Source organism: Anguilla rostrata, chromosome 3 (genome assembly GCF_018555375.3).
Source record: "Anguilla rostrata isolate EN2019 chromosome 3, ASM1855537v3, whole genome shotgun sequence".
Lineage (NCBI taxonomy): Eukaryota > Metazoa > Chordata > Actinopteri > Anguilliformes > Anguillidae > Anguilla > Anguilla rostrata.
In genome coordinates, this window is record NC_057935.1 from 61,042,600 (window position 1) to 61,056,790 (window position 14,191).

General features: G+C 45.0%; 1 protein-coding gene across 8 annotated transcripts in view; it reads right to left on the bottom strand.

Moving 5' to 3' along the window:
- dlg4b (discs, large homolog 4b (Drosophila)) overlaps positions 1 to 14,191 on the bottom strand; it is a 131,014-nt gene that overhangs the window by 80,865 nt on the left and 35,958 nt on the right. The window contains exon 1 of one of the 8 annotated variants that reach the window (XM_064329047.1): positions 3,834 to 3,958. The exons of the other annotated variants lie outside the window; for them this stretch is intronic. Coding sequence (XP_064185117.1) covers positions 3,834 to 3,875 — 42 coding nt within the window. The 5' untranslated portion in view covers positions 3,876 to 3,958. Of the gene's footprint in view, positions 1 to 3,833; positions 3,959 to 14,191 lie in introns of those variants that run through there. 8 annotated transcript variants of the gene reach the window in all.

A 14,191-nucleotide genomic window follows, 5' to 3' on the forward strand; every position in this document is an offset into this window, starting at 1 on the left:
TGGGGTTACGGAAGAAATCATATGACAGATGGACCGACGACAACGTCAGTGGGCTAATTTGCCTAATCTTCGCGGTACTTTAGACCCCGGTGGAAACGCAGACAACCATTGGCTGAAGGAACCTTTTAGTTCCTGGTAAAGTAGTTCCTGGGACTGAAAGTTCCGGGTAATTTTGGTGGAAACGCGGCTAAAGAGGACAGTTCCAAACCCTTTGAGACAGAAGAGCTCAGCGGAGCGGCATACTGATACTAGGGTAAGAAACCCGGTACAGCTACGGCACAGGTTCCCACATGACCGGTCCCAACCGGGCCGAATCGAATCACAGATTTCAGCGCCTCATTTCAGTGACACAAGATTTCACTAGCTAACGTTACTACTTTACTGGCTGTCGACTCAGTTAGTGACAGCAGGTGCCGTTAGCACGCTAGCCAATGTTAAACAAGGTCAAAATGCCAAAAGAAAAATGGTATAAATGAATTTAAATAATTTACATAATTTAATTTACGATTTCTTTGCCTTTGCAATAAACAAAGACGCTCAGTAATGTCATTGTTTGCTCTTTATTTTTAAAGAAGGTATCGGTTCAGGCACCATTTTGAATGGCACCGGCATCTTTTTAAAAGTATCATTCTGGCACCAGTGTAAGGCTAAACCTAAATGATACCGATCCACCCCTAGCTGGTACTGCACAGTCTGGGCCTGACAGAGCCAGGAACCACATCTACCACCACAGCTAGATGCTCCACCGTCCTGCCAAGGCTTTTTTTTCCTCCAGTTCCTTTAACCAATCAGGCTTTTCTATTATTCTCAGGTTTGAAATCAGCAATTCCACTGTGACTCCACATCATCGCTATGCCACCCGTACCTGCACAGAGAGCAGTTCATCGGAATCAACTACACTCCTCCAGCACAACAAAAACACCGGGTGTTACGGCATACTCCTGGAGTGCTAGCACCAACTGTATGAGTCGCTGGAGGATCCTTAGGTAGCAGTAACCTGAGGAACCCTGGCAGGTTCAAGCCCAACCTTCCCCAGGGGGTCTATGACCGGCCACTGCAGATACATGGTCATAGCACCACTACTGACATAGCCCACATTCACATAACCAAAGTCAAGGCTATAGGGCTCATCTTGTTTTGGAGATAAGCTTATTTGCTCACTAATCCATTGAGAGCCCTATATTTGTAAATCCTTCAAGACTGTTTGAGGGAGCATTGGCTCATTTAACTCCTACTAGACTGTCCTCTTTGATTGTTCAAAGAATACAGAATAGTGAAACCCATCCCCACCTTGGGCCCCATCTTACATTTAGACAAGAGACTCACTCAACACTAAACATTACATTTGTAAGGTTGTGCAGGGGGCTGCTTGGAGGTCAAGTCCACAACCAGTCAAAACTAAAACTGACACACATACTCCTCTAGCTGTGGACTACATTTCCCATCCACACTGTACAATCCTGTAGATGATCGCATACGCTAAGCAAGCAGCTACAATGCTACAATACTGTATCCCTCCAGTGCAAGTGCATGGTCATTTGTATTAAAAGAGCCTAACAACTGATCCTGCGATTAAATGTTTGGACATGAGCCAATGAGTTCTACCACAGGTAATCCCCAGAGCCTAACACAATCCCCACACTTCACGGTTTGGCCACAACTTTGAATGACACAATCAAGGAAGTGTACCTTTTGCTGTTTTCAACATTTTCGTGAATTTCATCTTGACATGAATGGAAAAAAAAATATTACGTGTCAAAACACAACGCTCCAGGACCGACCACTGTTCTCTGTATAAATGAGATACCTACCATAGAAGGGCTGATTGTAAAAAGTACCATATAGATGGAAGCTGGGACATTTCCAAACACGCTTAACTAAAGTGAAAAATCAAAGCAATGTTCATCACATGCCAACTTACGGGCAACTTAATTCTCATGTCAATCCCATTCCAAATCAGTGCTTTCTGCACTTTATCCAGGACGATACAGCTTCACAGCGATCACCATATTATAGTGCAGAATACTTCCTGGCGTAGGATCAGAGTTGGAATCATTACAACGCTTTGCTTGTCCAGCACCTTAACCAGCACTTCACAATGTCATGCAGTCAATGCAGTCGTCCAGTTGCAAGCAAGGAAAGGGCAATTAGCTCAGCGGCAGCAGTTCCACCAGCTGCAGAGCTCGTGTTATGTGTGGGTGGGGGATTTCTCTCCCACAAACAGCACACACACACACACAGAATTAAGTATACACAAGCGTACACACAGAAAAAAATACACTGCAAGCACGCACACACATAAACACACCAAATGTACACATAAATAAGCATATTTACACACACACACACACACACACACACAAACACACAGACCAAATTCACACATACGTAAGCACACACACACAGGTACACATTTACAGTATACACAAACATATCCACATCAAATACACACAGGCACACAGACACACACTACAAATGCGCACACAAATACAAATACAGACACACAGACAAACATGCAAACAGATCCTTGAGACTTCCTGTCGGCTAGTCACCTTACTGGAAGTGCATTCAGAGACATGGGCGTTGGATAAATATTCTATTGCCTGCATTAGCAATTCTGCTTCATCATCAGGACAGTCCAAGGGAGAGGCTGCTGCAGCTCGTAAAACTCCAGACCAATCACAGAGGTTCACAACAGGAACTTAATCTGCATGCATCCCATCATCCTTTGTAAATCATGCCATAGCTCACTTATTAATTAATTGATGCATGATTCCCTAATCACAGCATCGGCCCCCGTTTACAGTCCAATTAGCTAATTACAGTTAAAGTGCTCTGATTGCAGCCATGCTCCCAAATCAATTCGAGGATGCACGGGCAGATAAGTTGTAACGCACTCATTCACAGGCAAACACACCCGCTCGGTGATTACAGCCCCATAGCCACACACACACACACACACACACACAAACAGAGAGCTGAGCACGTACACACGCAGACACTACATACGCTGCAAGTGCAGTGGAAGACACAAACATAACCCGTGCAGACGCACATGCACACAAACAAGCCAAATGCGCAGCTCAATCTGCTCACGTACACATTCAACAGGCAGGCCCACACCAGGGAGTTTGCAACATGCCTAACTACACACACCCATTCATACAGAAAGTGTCCCTGGCCACAGGCACCTTGGATTAAACACACCCACAAATGACATTTCAATATCCAGATCAACGATGTATTTACAAGCAGGATCAGACAGCCAGACACACACGCGTGAATGCACACATGCAAACACACACACACACACTCACTCACAAACACGCACACAGCTCAAGCCATGGCCTAAAGCAATACAGGTATCCCCCATCCTATAAGGCATGCCAGCTACATGTACAAGCACACGCACGCACACGCACGCACACACACACATACACCCAAACACACACACACCCAACTCACACAAACACACACTCACACAAACACTCACACAGTGACTCAAGTCTGCGAGCAAAACATTACATTCGCGAGTTGAAAAGGGCTAATTGCTGCATTATGCACGCACTGACAACCACGGCTGCCAGACAGACAGACAGACAGACACACAAACGCGCCGACAGCCTGCCTGCCTGCAAGTTCCCCACACAACCCACAGCCAATTATAATCACTCCGAAAATAATCACAATCATCTCCCAATAATTCATGCCAGTACATAGCAACCGAGAAAGCCAAAGAAAGAGAGAGAGAGAGAGAGAGATGAAGAGACAGAACGGGAGAGAAAGGGATGGAAAAAAGGAGGTATTTTCTTTCCGAGGCAAATTCTACGTACCACACATGAGCAGAGCAGGGGAAGCTTAGTGCGTCCCTTCATCAGTAACAGACAGGAAAAAGCCCTCTCCCAGACGCTCGCAAAGAAGGAGAGAGAGATGAAGGGAAGGCAGGAAAGGAGGGAGGGGAGGTGTGTGTGGAGGAAGGGGGGGGCTGGGGTAGGGAGTGAGGGAAGACAAAAAATAAATAGGGAGGGGGGAGAGGGGGGATGCTATAGAAGATGGAGGAGGGGGGGTATTTTTTATGGGAGGCAGAGCAGATGTTCAGTAGTACTGGTGTTCAGGGGCTGAGATGGAGAAGAGAGTGATCCTTCAGACTGACTGGACTATGATTCATACAGTGTGTTTATGACTGTGAGTGCAAGAGAGAGAGGAAGAGGAAGAGAGGGAGAGAGAGGGAGAGTGAGTGAGAGAGAGTGAGAGAGGGAGAGAGAGAGAGAGAGAGAGAGAGAGCAAAACAGAATCTCACCTAAGCTTTTTTGCACGTCTTTTTTAGCTTCCCTTCGTATGGTTGACACTGTTTAGGCTAAGACATTATCTCCTTCCTGCTCCTCCTACTCTCAGTTACTCATTCGAATTTCCATTTCTTGATCCTGTGTTACTTAGTTCTGACAGCTAATGCGGGACAGAAAGACGAAAGGACAGAAGGACAATACAGACAGAGAGACCACACAGTTGAAATGATGCTCCATTGTTTCCTCACCTACCGCAATACGTACTTTTAAACATTCTCTGACAACACACAGCACTCTGTTACCATATCATAAGAAGCAAATTCTATAATTCTGGAAGTAATCACATAAGTAATATGATACGAAATGAACTATCATTTTTTAAATATCATCTGTGGTTATGTAATCATTATGAATACAACACTAAATACAAGAACATCATGATTTGAGGAAAGTAATCAAATCTACTGAGGATCTGAGACAAGAAAAATTCTAGGAAGCATAAGTGTTTGAGGAGCCATTATTGCTCTCATGCAGTTTAATTTTAATATCATTATACAGATCCAATTGTCTAATGATAACCCAATGCATCAGATTATACATTATACAGTCCAGCTACTCTATTCTATGGTGCTGACATTAAATAGTGGTCACTATATTAAACACATTAAACTGCTTTCATTTCACTGCCTGATTGCTATGTTACAGCAGAAATATTACAGTCTAGCCACAATATTTTACTGTATTGATATTAAAAACCAGTCACTGGATTCTACTTCATTTATGTTTAATTCATGTTATTCTACTCATCATATCCGACCATGCGGATATTACAGCATGTAGTATATTCTACAGCATTGAGACTGAAAGTCACTATATTCTACAGAATTTAGGATCAACACGTTACTGGCAATATTCTACTCCACTGATACGACAGATTATTCACTTGTTATACTCATTGCCTACTACCATACCAATATTGCAGAAGATTCTATCATACTGTATACTATATTCTTCTGCAACGATACTGCAGATTATCAGATCGGATTTCACTGTGCTGATATTATGTATTAGTTACTGTATCTTGTGACGATGTTATTATATATCAGTCATACACTACCGCACTGATATTATACAACAGTCACTGTGTTCTACCTCACTGATAATTATACATCAGTCACTGTGTTCTACCTCACTGATAATTATACATCAGTCACTGTGTTCTACCTCACTGATATTATACATTAGTCATACTCTACCGCACTGACATTATACATCAGTCACTGTATTCTACTGCACTGATATTATACATCAGTCACTGTATTCTACTGCACTGATATTCAGTCACTATATTCTACTGCACTGATATTATACATCAGTCACTATATTCTACTGCACTGACATTATACATCAGTCACTGTATTCTACTGCACTGATATTATACATCAGTCACTATATTCTACTGCACTGACATTATACATCAGTCACTGTATTCTACTGCACTGATATTATACATCAGTCACTGTATTCTACTGCACTGATATTCAGTCACTATATTCTACTGCACTGATATTATACATCAGTCACTATATTCTACTGCACTGATATTCAGTCACTATATTCTACTGCACTGATATTATACATCAATCACTGTATTGTGTGGAAATGTTATTATACTGTACATTAGTCACTATATTCTACTACACAGACATTATACTTCAATCACAGTATTCTACGGCAATGATATTATACATCAGTCACTATATTATTTACAGATACATCCCAGTCTTGCCTTCCTCTGGTTCCATGCCCTATCCCGTGATGTCACTATTGGCTGAGTAGGTCTGTAGTACAGTATTTGGGATTTCAACACAGTTATTTAAAGAAGGTGCTAATTAAGGGATAATCTCCAGTGTAAACATACTCCTACAGGGTGGCTGTGGGGAACAATGACTCCGTTTGCTCTGATTCCGGATTAAGCCCCCGCAACGTTTCAGCAACGTTTCAGCAGCGCTGCATTAACATTGCCCCATCCCCGCCATCACAGCATCGTAAGTGGGTGTTATGTCCTGGCAGGGTGAAGTAATGGACTGGAACAGCGGGAGCCAACAGGAAGGCATTCAGTGTTGTTGGAATGGAGGTGAATGGGCTGGACTGGACCAAGAGCAAAGCTGAGTCATTCTGCACTAAAGCCAGAAAAGACTGTTATACCCCCCACCTCCTCCTTTACCTACAGTCTTACATTTCTTATACGCCCACACTAACTTTACGGGTCGGAAATAAATCCACCTCTTTCCATTGCTTTCCTTTTCCCACGCTCCCTCTCTCACTGCTCGCTTACCCTTTTTTCCCCTGCTTTTGTTTACCAATCCTTTGCTCGCAATCCTTCCCTATTCCCTCATTCCCTCTCCCCCTCACCCTCATACCCTCATTCTCTCACTCTCTTTTCCTTCATCCTTCCCTCCCTCCATCTCCCTCTCAATTCTATCCACGATGCCCCTGCCACGTTGTCATGGAAACAATCGGGCCCTGATAGCTTGGTTGCCAGGCAACTGACATCACCAGTATGAGGAGCATGAAGATAAAAAGTCTGAAACAAACGACAGGAGCAAAGGACGGGGGACACTGGAATTCAAAAATTTATGAATGTGCGTGTGTGTGCGTGTGTGTGTGTGTGTGTGCGTACAACTTTCATTTATGTGTTGCTAATGGGATGCAATATCAGAGCATGTCAAATCTATGTTCACTCAGGTCCTGTTTATCAAATCAAGCACACATACTCTACACAGCCTAAACATAAATCTTGTTGTCCTATTCTAATTTCTACCTATACCTTTTATGGACAGCAGACCACATGCACACACATATGTATGTGAGCACACACGCACAGGCATCTCTGCAGAAAAAATGACACTGCTCTGCTTTACCTTCCACAACGTATACCTATCCCAACATATACCTATCCCATTATCAGAGAAAATATCTCTCTATTATCACTCTGTTTCCCTCTCAATATTACAAACAGTCAAACACACACACACAAGGAAACAAGTTTTCCAGGCACGATGCCATGCCTGATAACACACATGCATTATTCATGAGAACAGATGTTGGGGTGGTGCGTCAGGTGACCCACACACGCAATCATGAAGCTGCCCCTCCCCCGACCTCAGGGAATAAGCAGTCACTACGGTGCTCACTCTCCTCTCACAGTGTTTCAGTACTGACATTTATTTATTCACAACATGCAGGCATCTGAAGGCTGGAGATCTGTAAGAATTATAGACAGATATGAAGTTTCCATCTGGTGTTCTTATTCTGAGTACTGCATACACTCTGAAGAAATTGACAGGGTGTGTGTGACCTTTACTGGGTACAACCTGGTACACAAAATTGCACTGTATAGAGATAGCTTACATTTCCAACCATTTTAAAATGCAACCTAGAGTGAGACAACAGTGATAAGAAAATACAATGGCCTTCCACTGAAGCTGTGAGGTTGTACACTGATCACAACACAACCACAAATTAGAACCAGGCCATGACCACAATGGAACCACAATAGGAAACCAGGCCATAGAAATGCTATCAGAAGCAGTTGCTAAAGACCAATAACACCACCAGTATACACTTCAGGGGGATTTAATGAACAGAACAATCATGCAGTCACAATCATTTAAATGTACATCCATATATATATCCTGTGTCCAAACATCTTCAAACCTGGCAACCCTCCCCCTTAAAATGCCCCTCTTCTCATGGAAGTAGGTACCCTTTCATAGGCTGCTCTGATGGAGCAGGTGCAGATCCACCATCCCCGGAGGTGCTTTAGTTTCATTACTCTCAAACTGTCAAGCTCCACACGTGTCAGCGCATATGTGACAATAAGGATCCTGGCAGCACTGGCAGAACAACTGAGGGGCAGTAGGAAAGCACTCAAATTTCCCACAGAACTGTCTGCAGTGACTGGATGTGTCCAGCAGGGGGCCAAACAAGCTCTTGAAACCCCACATAAACATGACTGTATTCAAGAAGTCAGCATCGCTCAGAGCAAATGTCTGTCAGTGGGTGACATAGTGGATGGTCAGTCGGGGTGCCATAACAGTGAGTGTATCAGCGTGTCATGCCAGTCTGTCAGTTTATCTGTGAGCTGATAATAATACAGAATCTAAATATATGCACATATCGATATATCCACACCTGGACTTACTGTACCAATTAAGGTCATGGTAAAATGCTAAGAAATTCAAACACATAACCTTCTGCTACAGTGTCCAATGCCTACATCCACTATTCTCCTTCTGTGAATCAGCCAGGAAGTGAAAATGAGTTATTGTGGCTTTATGGTTGAAAAGCCCACCGTAGCTCCAGTGTGCTTTGGGTTCCAAACACAGTCAGGTGATAGGAGATGATCTCCACAGGCTCCCTGTGTGAAACTCAGAATTAGAGAAAGATGGCGCCTGTGTCCTGTGGGCTTGCTTTTATGTAACTCTGCTGGAATGTAAATAACATAGGCGCCGTGAGGCAGTGCTCCAGGCTCACCGCGTGGGCTACACTGTAAACGCACTGCAGCGTCGCTGTGCTCACACACACACACACACACACACACACACTGGATCCATAGTGCTGACACACACACACACACACACACACACTGGATCCATAGTGCTGACACACACACACACACACACACACACACACACATGCTGGATCCATAGCGCTGACACACACACACACACACACACACACACACACTGGATCCATAGTGCTGACACACACACACACACACACACATGCTGGATCCATAGCGCTGACACACACACACACACACACACACACTGGATCTATAGTGCTGACACACACACACAGACACTGGATCCATAGTGCTGCACACACACACACACACACACACACACACACACACACACACACACACACTGGATCCATAGTGCTGCACACACACACACACACACACTGGATCCATAGTGCTGACACAACACACACACACACACACACACACACTGGATCTATAGTGCTGACACAGACACACACACACACACACACTGGATCTATAGTGCTGACACACACACACAGACACACGCTGGATCCATAGTGCTCACACACACACACACACACACACGCTGGATCCATAGTGCTGACACACACACACACACACACACAGACACACTGGATCCATCGTGCTGACACAGACACACTGAATCCATAGTGCTGACACACACACGCTGGATCTATAGTGCTCACACACACACACATGGGATCCATAGTGCTGACACACACACATTGTATCCATAGTGCTCACACACATACACGCACTGGATCCATGATGCTCACACACACATGCTGGATGCATAGTACTGACACGCACATGCTGGATCCATAGTGCTGACACACACACACACACTGGATCCATAGTACTGACACACACACACTGGATCCATAGTGCACACACACACACACACACTGGATGCATAGTACTGACACGCACATGCTGGATCCATAGTGCTGACACACACACACACACTGGATCCATAGTACTGACACACACACACACTGGATCCATAGTGCACACACACACACACTCGATCCATAGTGCTGAAACACACACAGTGGATCCCTAGCGCTGACACACACACACACACATATGCACACACTGTGAAGTCTCACACACACGGTGAACTCTCTTTCTTACATGCACAAACAGTTAACCAAGCATTCATTCAGTCTGAGACACACACACACACACCATGTATATTATACATTCAGGCACATTCTATCTGACACTCAAATACACATATGAACCCATGTCCAAAGCAATCTGTTCATTTCAACCCCAAAAGTTAACCAAGTGCCCTCAGTGATGGTTCAGTCTCAAATACAGTAACTTGACCAGGGCTCGACTACTGACCATGTCTGAACACACACCACAGACTGCACAGTGTGTTCCCCTGCTCAGGGTAAGCTGTGGACAGGCTCTCAGGGTACGCTGTGGTGGACAGGCTGGCCACACTCTGTCTGCACTAGATGTCACTGTTTCCACACCACAGCACACTGGCAGGAACTGTGAGCCACAGCTCTGTCCCCATGCCCCTGTGTCTCTGTGTCCTCGTGCCCCAGTGTCCCTGTGTCTCTGTGGCCTGCCCAAACAGCCAAAGCCAGGCTGCGTTTTTGAAGCTCGCTTCCTGGTCTTGTTGAGCGGTGTTCCTCTCTTGCGCCAGTGCGGTTGGCTCCAGTATAGCCATCTGTTTGACTGTGAGTCAGTGGTAACACATCGGTCAAAATACAAAGTCAATCATTTTTTCCCCACAAGAAAATGTCGTTGCAATAGGTGTTTTTTTCTTTGTATAATGTCTCCTCATGTACAGATTTGTTAAGTTATTGTGTTATCTGGACAATATTTTAATATTTTTCGGATGAATCAGGGACAGTTTGCATCACTGCATCTCTCACATTTAGTATACGACCCAGACTCGGCCCGATTTCACACACTTATGAGGGTCCCCCCTTTTCCCTAATGCTCAGTCTCTGGCTCCAATTTGCACAACATTGCAGCACCCGAAAACTGCACTTCAAAATGCTTTTCACCAAGTCCATGGAAATTCAATGGGTGACGTCACAGTGACTTGGTCCATACTCTTTCTGCAGTCTGTGGTCCTGCCTGCCCTGCTCTGGTGACTTTGCATGAGCACTGGGTGCTGACAGCAGCCTCAAGAATACCTGTGACAGAAAGCACTACCAGCTTATCCAGGAACAGTGGGTGCAGGTATAGTTATAAATACCACACTTCTTTTGCAGAATCCCATGAAATCACATCAGGGGGTTTTCACTGTAAAATGACCCAGTATGTATACATGCGTATACATGTGCACACACGTACCCAAGAAAAGACAGCCAACAATTTTCAGACAACCAGCAGTTCTCATTAATTCCACTAGGTGGCAGTGTGTGTTTGGGGTCCTGATGCTGACAGTTCACTGCAGTAACTGAGAACATAGACAGCATATCTCAATAGTGCTCAATTCGGCTGCCACAAACCAACCCTAACCTCCCCCCCTCCAATACACCAAAGGCATATGTATGCACATTTCTATACCATTCCCACAACTGAACTCCAACAGCGGGCACACAATAATGACACACTGCTGTGAAACTGCTGCCCACACAACCCAGCTACACAGGAACCACAGGTCTACCCAACAACGCATGTCACGACAACGAACATGAGCGGAACATGACAATATAAAAATACATAATGAGGCGAACAGAGCAGTGAGCCCATCTAGACTCAGAATCAAGGCCTGTCATTTCATCACATCTAGACCATCACCAGAAATGTCACTGAGGAGCGATCCCACATACGGGTGACATTAAACATGAAGAAACATACCTGGGGTTGGAATGTGATTTGAAAAACAACTGGAACCAGAGCAAGAACTTGCACTGGCACTTGCGCAATGGTTACAATGCAGGAGGAAGCCATCTAAGAACGCATGGGAGCCCAATAATGAGTCACAGCTTTTGCCAAGTTCCAGTGATTTCCTGCAAAATATTTTCAATAAATCGTCTCTTTGGGTGTAAGGCTTTTTCCAGGTTAACACATTCAAGCCTTGCTACGAGAACACAGTTTATAAAAACTCACGTGTGAACTCTACATTCCTACTGTAATGTAAGCAGAAGAAAACCCTGATGAGAATTCTTAAGTTATGATTCTGGTTCTCCATACAATCACAGAGTATCTGAGTCATCTGTACACAGGGTCAAATTACTTTCATTTCTTCAGGGCTGAATAAAGAGGGATGTAGTCTTGGACCAGCACAGATATGCTGCAAGACAATTATAGTGGTTCACACAAGTAAACACACATACACAAACACACGCATGCATGCACACGCACGCACGCGCTCACACACACACGCACACACAGACACACACAGACACCAGCGAAGCACAGAAACAGGAGAGGGATGCACCAGTTTGCCCCCCTTCGGCTCCTGTGTTTGTGTGTGGTTCTGCGCTGGCCACCCGGGGAGGCACCTGCCCGTGTCACCACACACAGAAAGCTCACCCAGGGAGAGACGGTCACAGCCGTTTCATCAATGAAGGCACCGAAAGCCAAAACTCACCAGGGGTCTGACATCAACTGTACAGCCCTCGTTAGACCAGCGATTAGCGCTCCAAATGTCTCCTTTGGTTAACAGAGAACCACTAGGCATAGAAATGACACAACAAACGTGATGTCTAATTAACCAGCGTAAGATAAGCGGATTTACCAACGTCCACAGTGCTGCATGATGTACATGTTTATATTATCCTGCTTATAACATGCTGACAGTGATGGGACAATGAGGCTTCATGAAACCAAAAATGAGCACAATTAGCAGATGCGATCGCTGGCAAGTCAACCAATAATTGGGCTTTGTTGTGAGTGGCCTGACAATGAATGACAGGTCGATGTAGTTAAACTCATTACAGGACTCATAAGTCCTCAGTCAGCCACTCTATGCTCTTACACATCAGTAAAAACAACCCTGTGTCATCCACACTACTGTAAAGGACAATGGCTGTCTGTCCCAGTGACAGAGAGACAGGGACAGACGGACAGATGGCCAGAAAGAGACGGAGAGAGGAAACAACACAGGCAGAGAGGTGGCAAACGCGAGGGTAAGAGAGGAGACTAATGCAGGAAAGAGACAGAAGGAAGAAGGCAATGAGGGCGTGACAGATTGATTAATAGAACGATACAGAATAAGGGAATGAGTGACAGCCAGAGGAGGAGAGGAAAAGAGGGAGAGATACATGCTGTTGATTAGGGGCAGAGATCCACGTGTGCTCCTGGTCACTCTAGCAGGTCAGGAATCTGGTTGTCTCTGCTGAAATTCCACTGAACGAAGGGGGCTAATGCTACCGAAAGCATAATATCAGGTACAGTAAGGCTGCTTTTCCATATGATTTGGGCTGATGTGCTGCTTCCTGCTGGCTCGTTCCAGGTGAGGCCCTATATTTAGTGCAGCAAAGTGCCCTGTGGTTGGGATGGACTCGGTGTGGTCAGGAGCAAAGTGCGTTATATTCACGGAGTGAAGGAGTACATTGGCAGAGCCTTCTCCTCCTCCTTAAAAACGACGGTTCCTCCAGTCGATCGCGATCCCGCTAACTGCACGTGTCACCAGCGCGGTCCAGATCAGATGGTGTATTTCAGAGGGAAATGAAGCAGCAGCACACTGCATGCAATGGAAGGGCCTACAATTACAGCAGGGCATTACAAACTGGGGAGGGAAGAGGCGGGATAGAAATATTTGTAAAATATAAATAAAACCCTATAGAGCACAGCAGTTATACCCCTGAGCAGGGGACTTGACTTGAATTGCTTTTGTACACATCGGGAGGAATAAATATACAATATTCAAATTTGAATGTACATCAAACCCAACAATGCAAAACACCCTGGATAGACATCTGTTGAGCAAATGTTTTTTCTTTTATTTTAGACTTCTCTACATCCCTCCCTCTGTCCCTCACAAACCTCCCTGCCTTTCCTCTCGTGTTTCTCTCCCCAAAGGCTTCATCTCACACTTTCTTTCCTCTCCTCTCTCATGACTCTCCCTTTTCACTTCTCCCCCCTCCCTCCCTGGGTACACCTCTACACACTCAACGGATCAGTGACACAAGTGTGTGTGTGTGTGTGTGTGTGAGAGAGAGAGAGTGTGTGCGTGTGAGTGTGTGTCTGTTTGTGTGTGTGTGTGTGTGAAAGAGAGAGAGAGAGAGAGAGAGAGAGGAGAGGGAGAATAAGACCCTCATCTATCAGCTTAGTTGAGGGTCCAGCTGGATGATGAAAAAGCCCTCTGTTTCCACCCACCCCCCTCTCTCTCTATCTCTCCATATCTGCAGAGGAG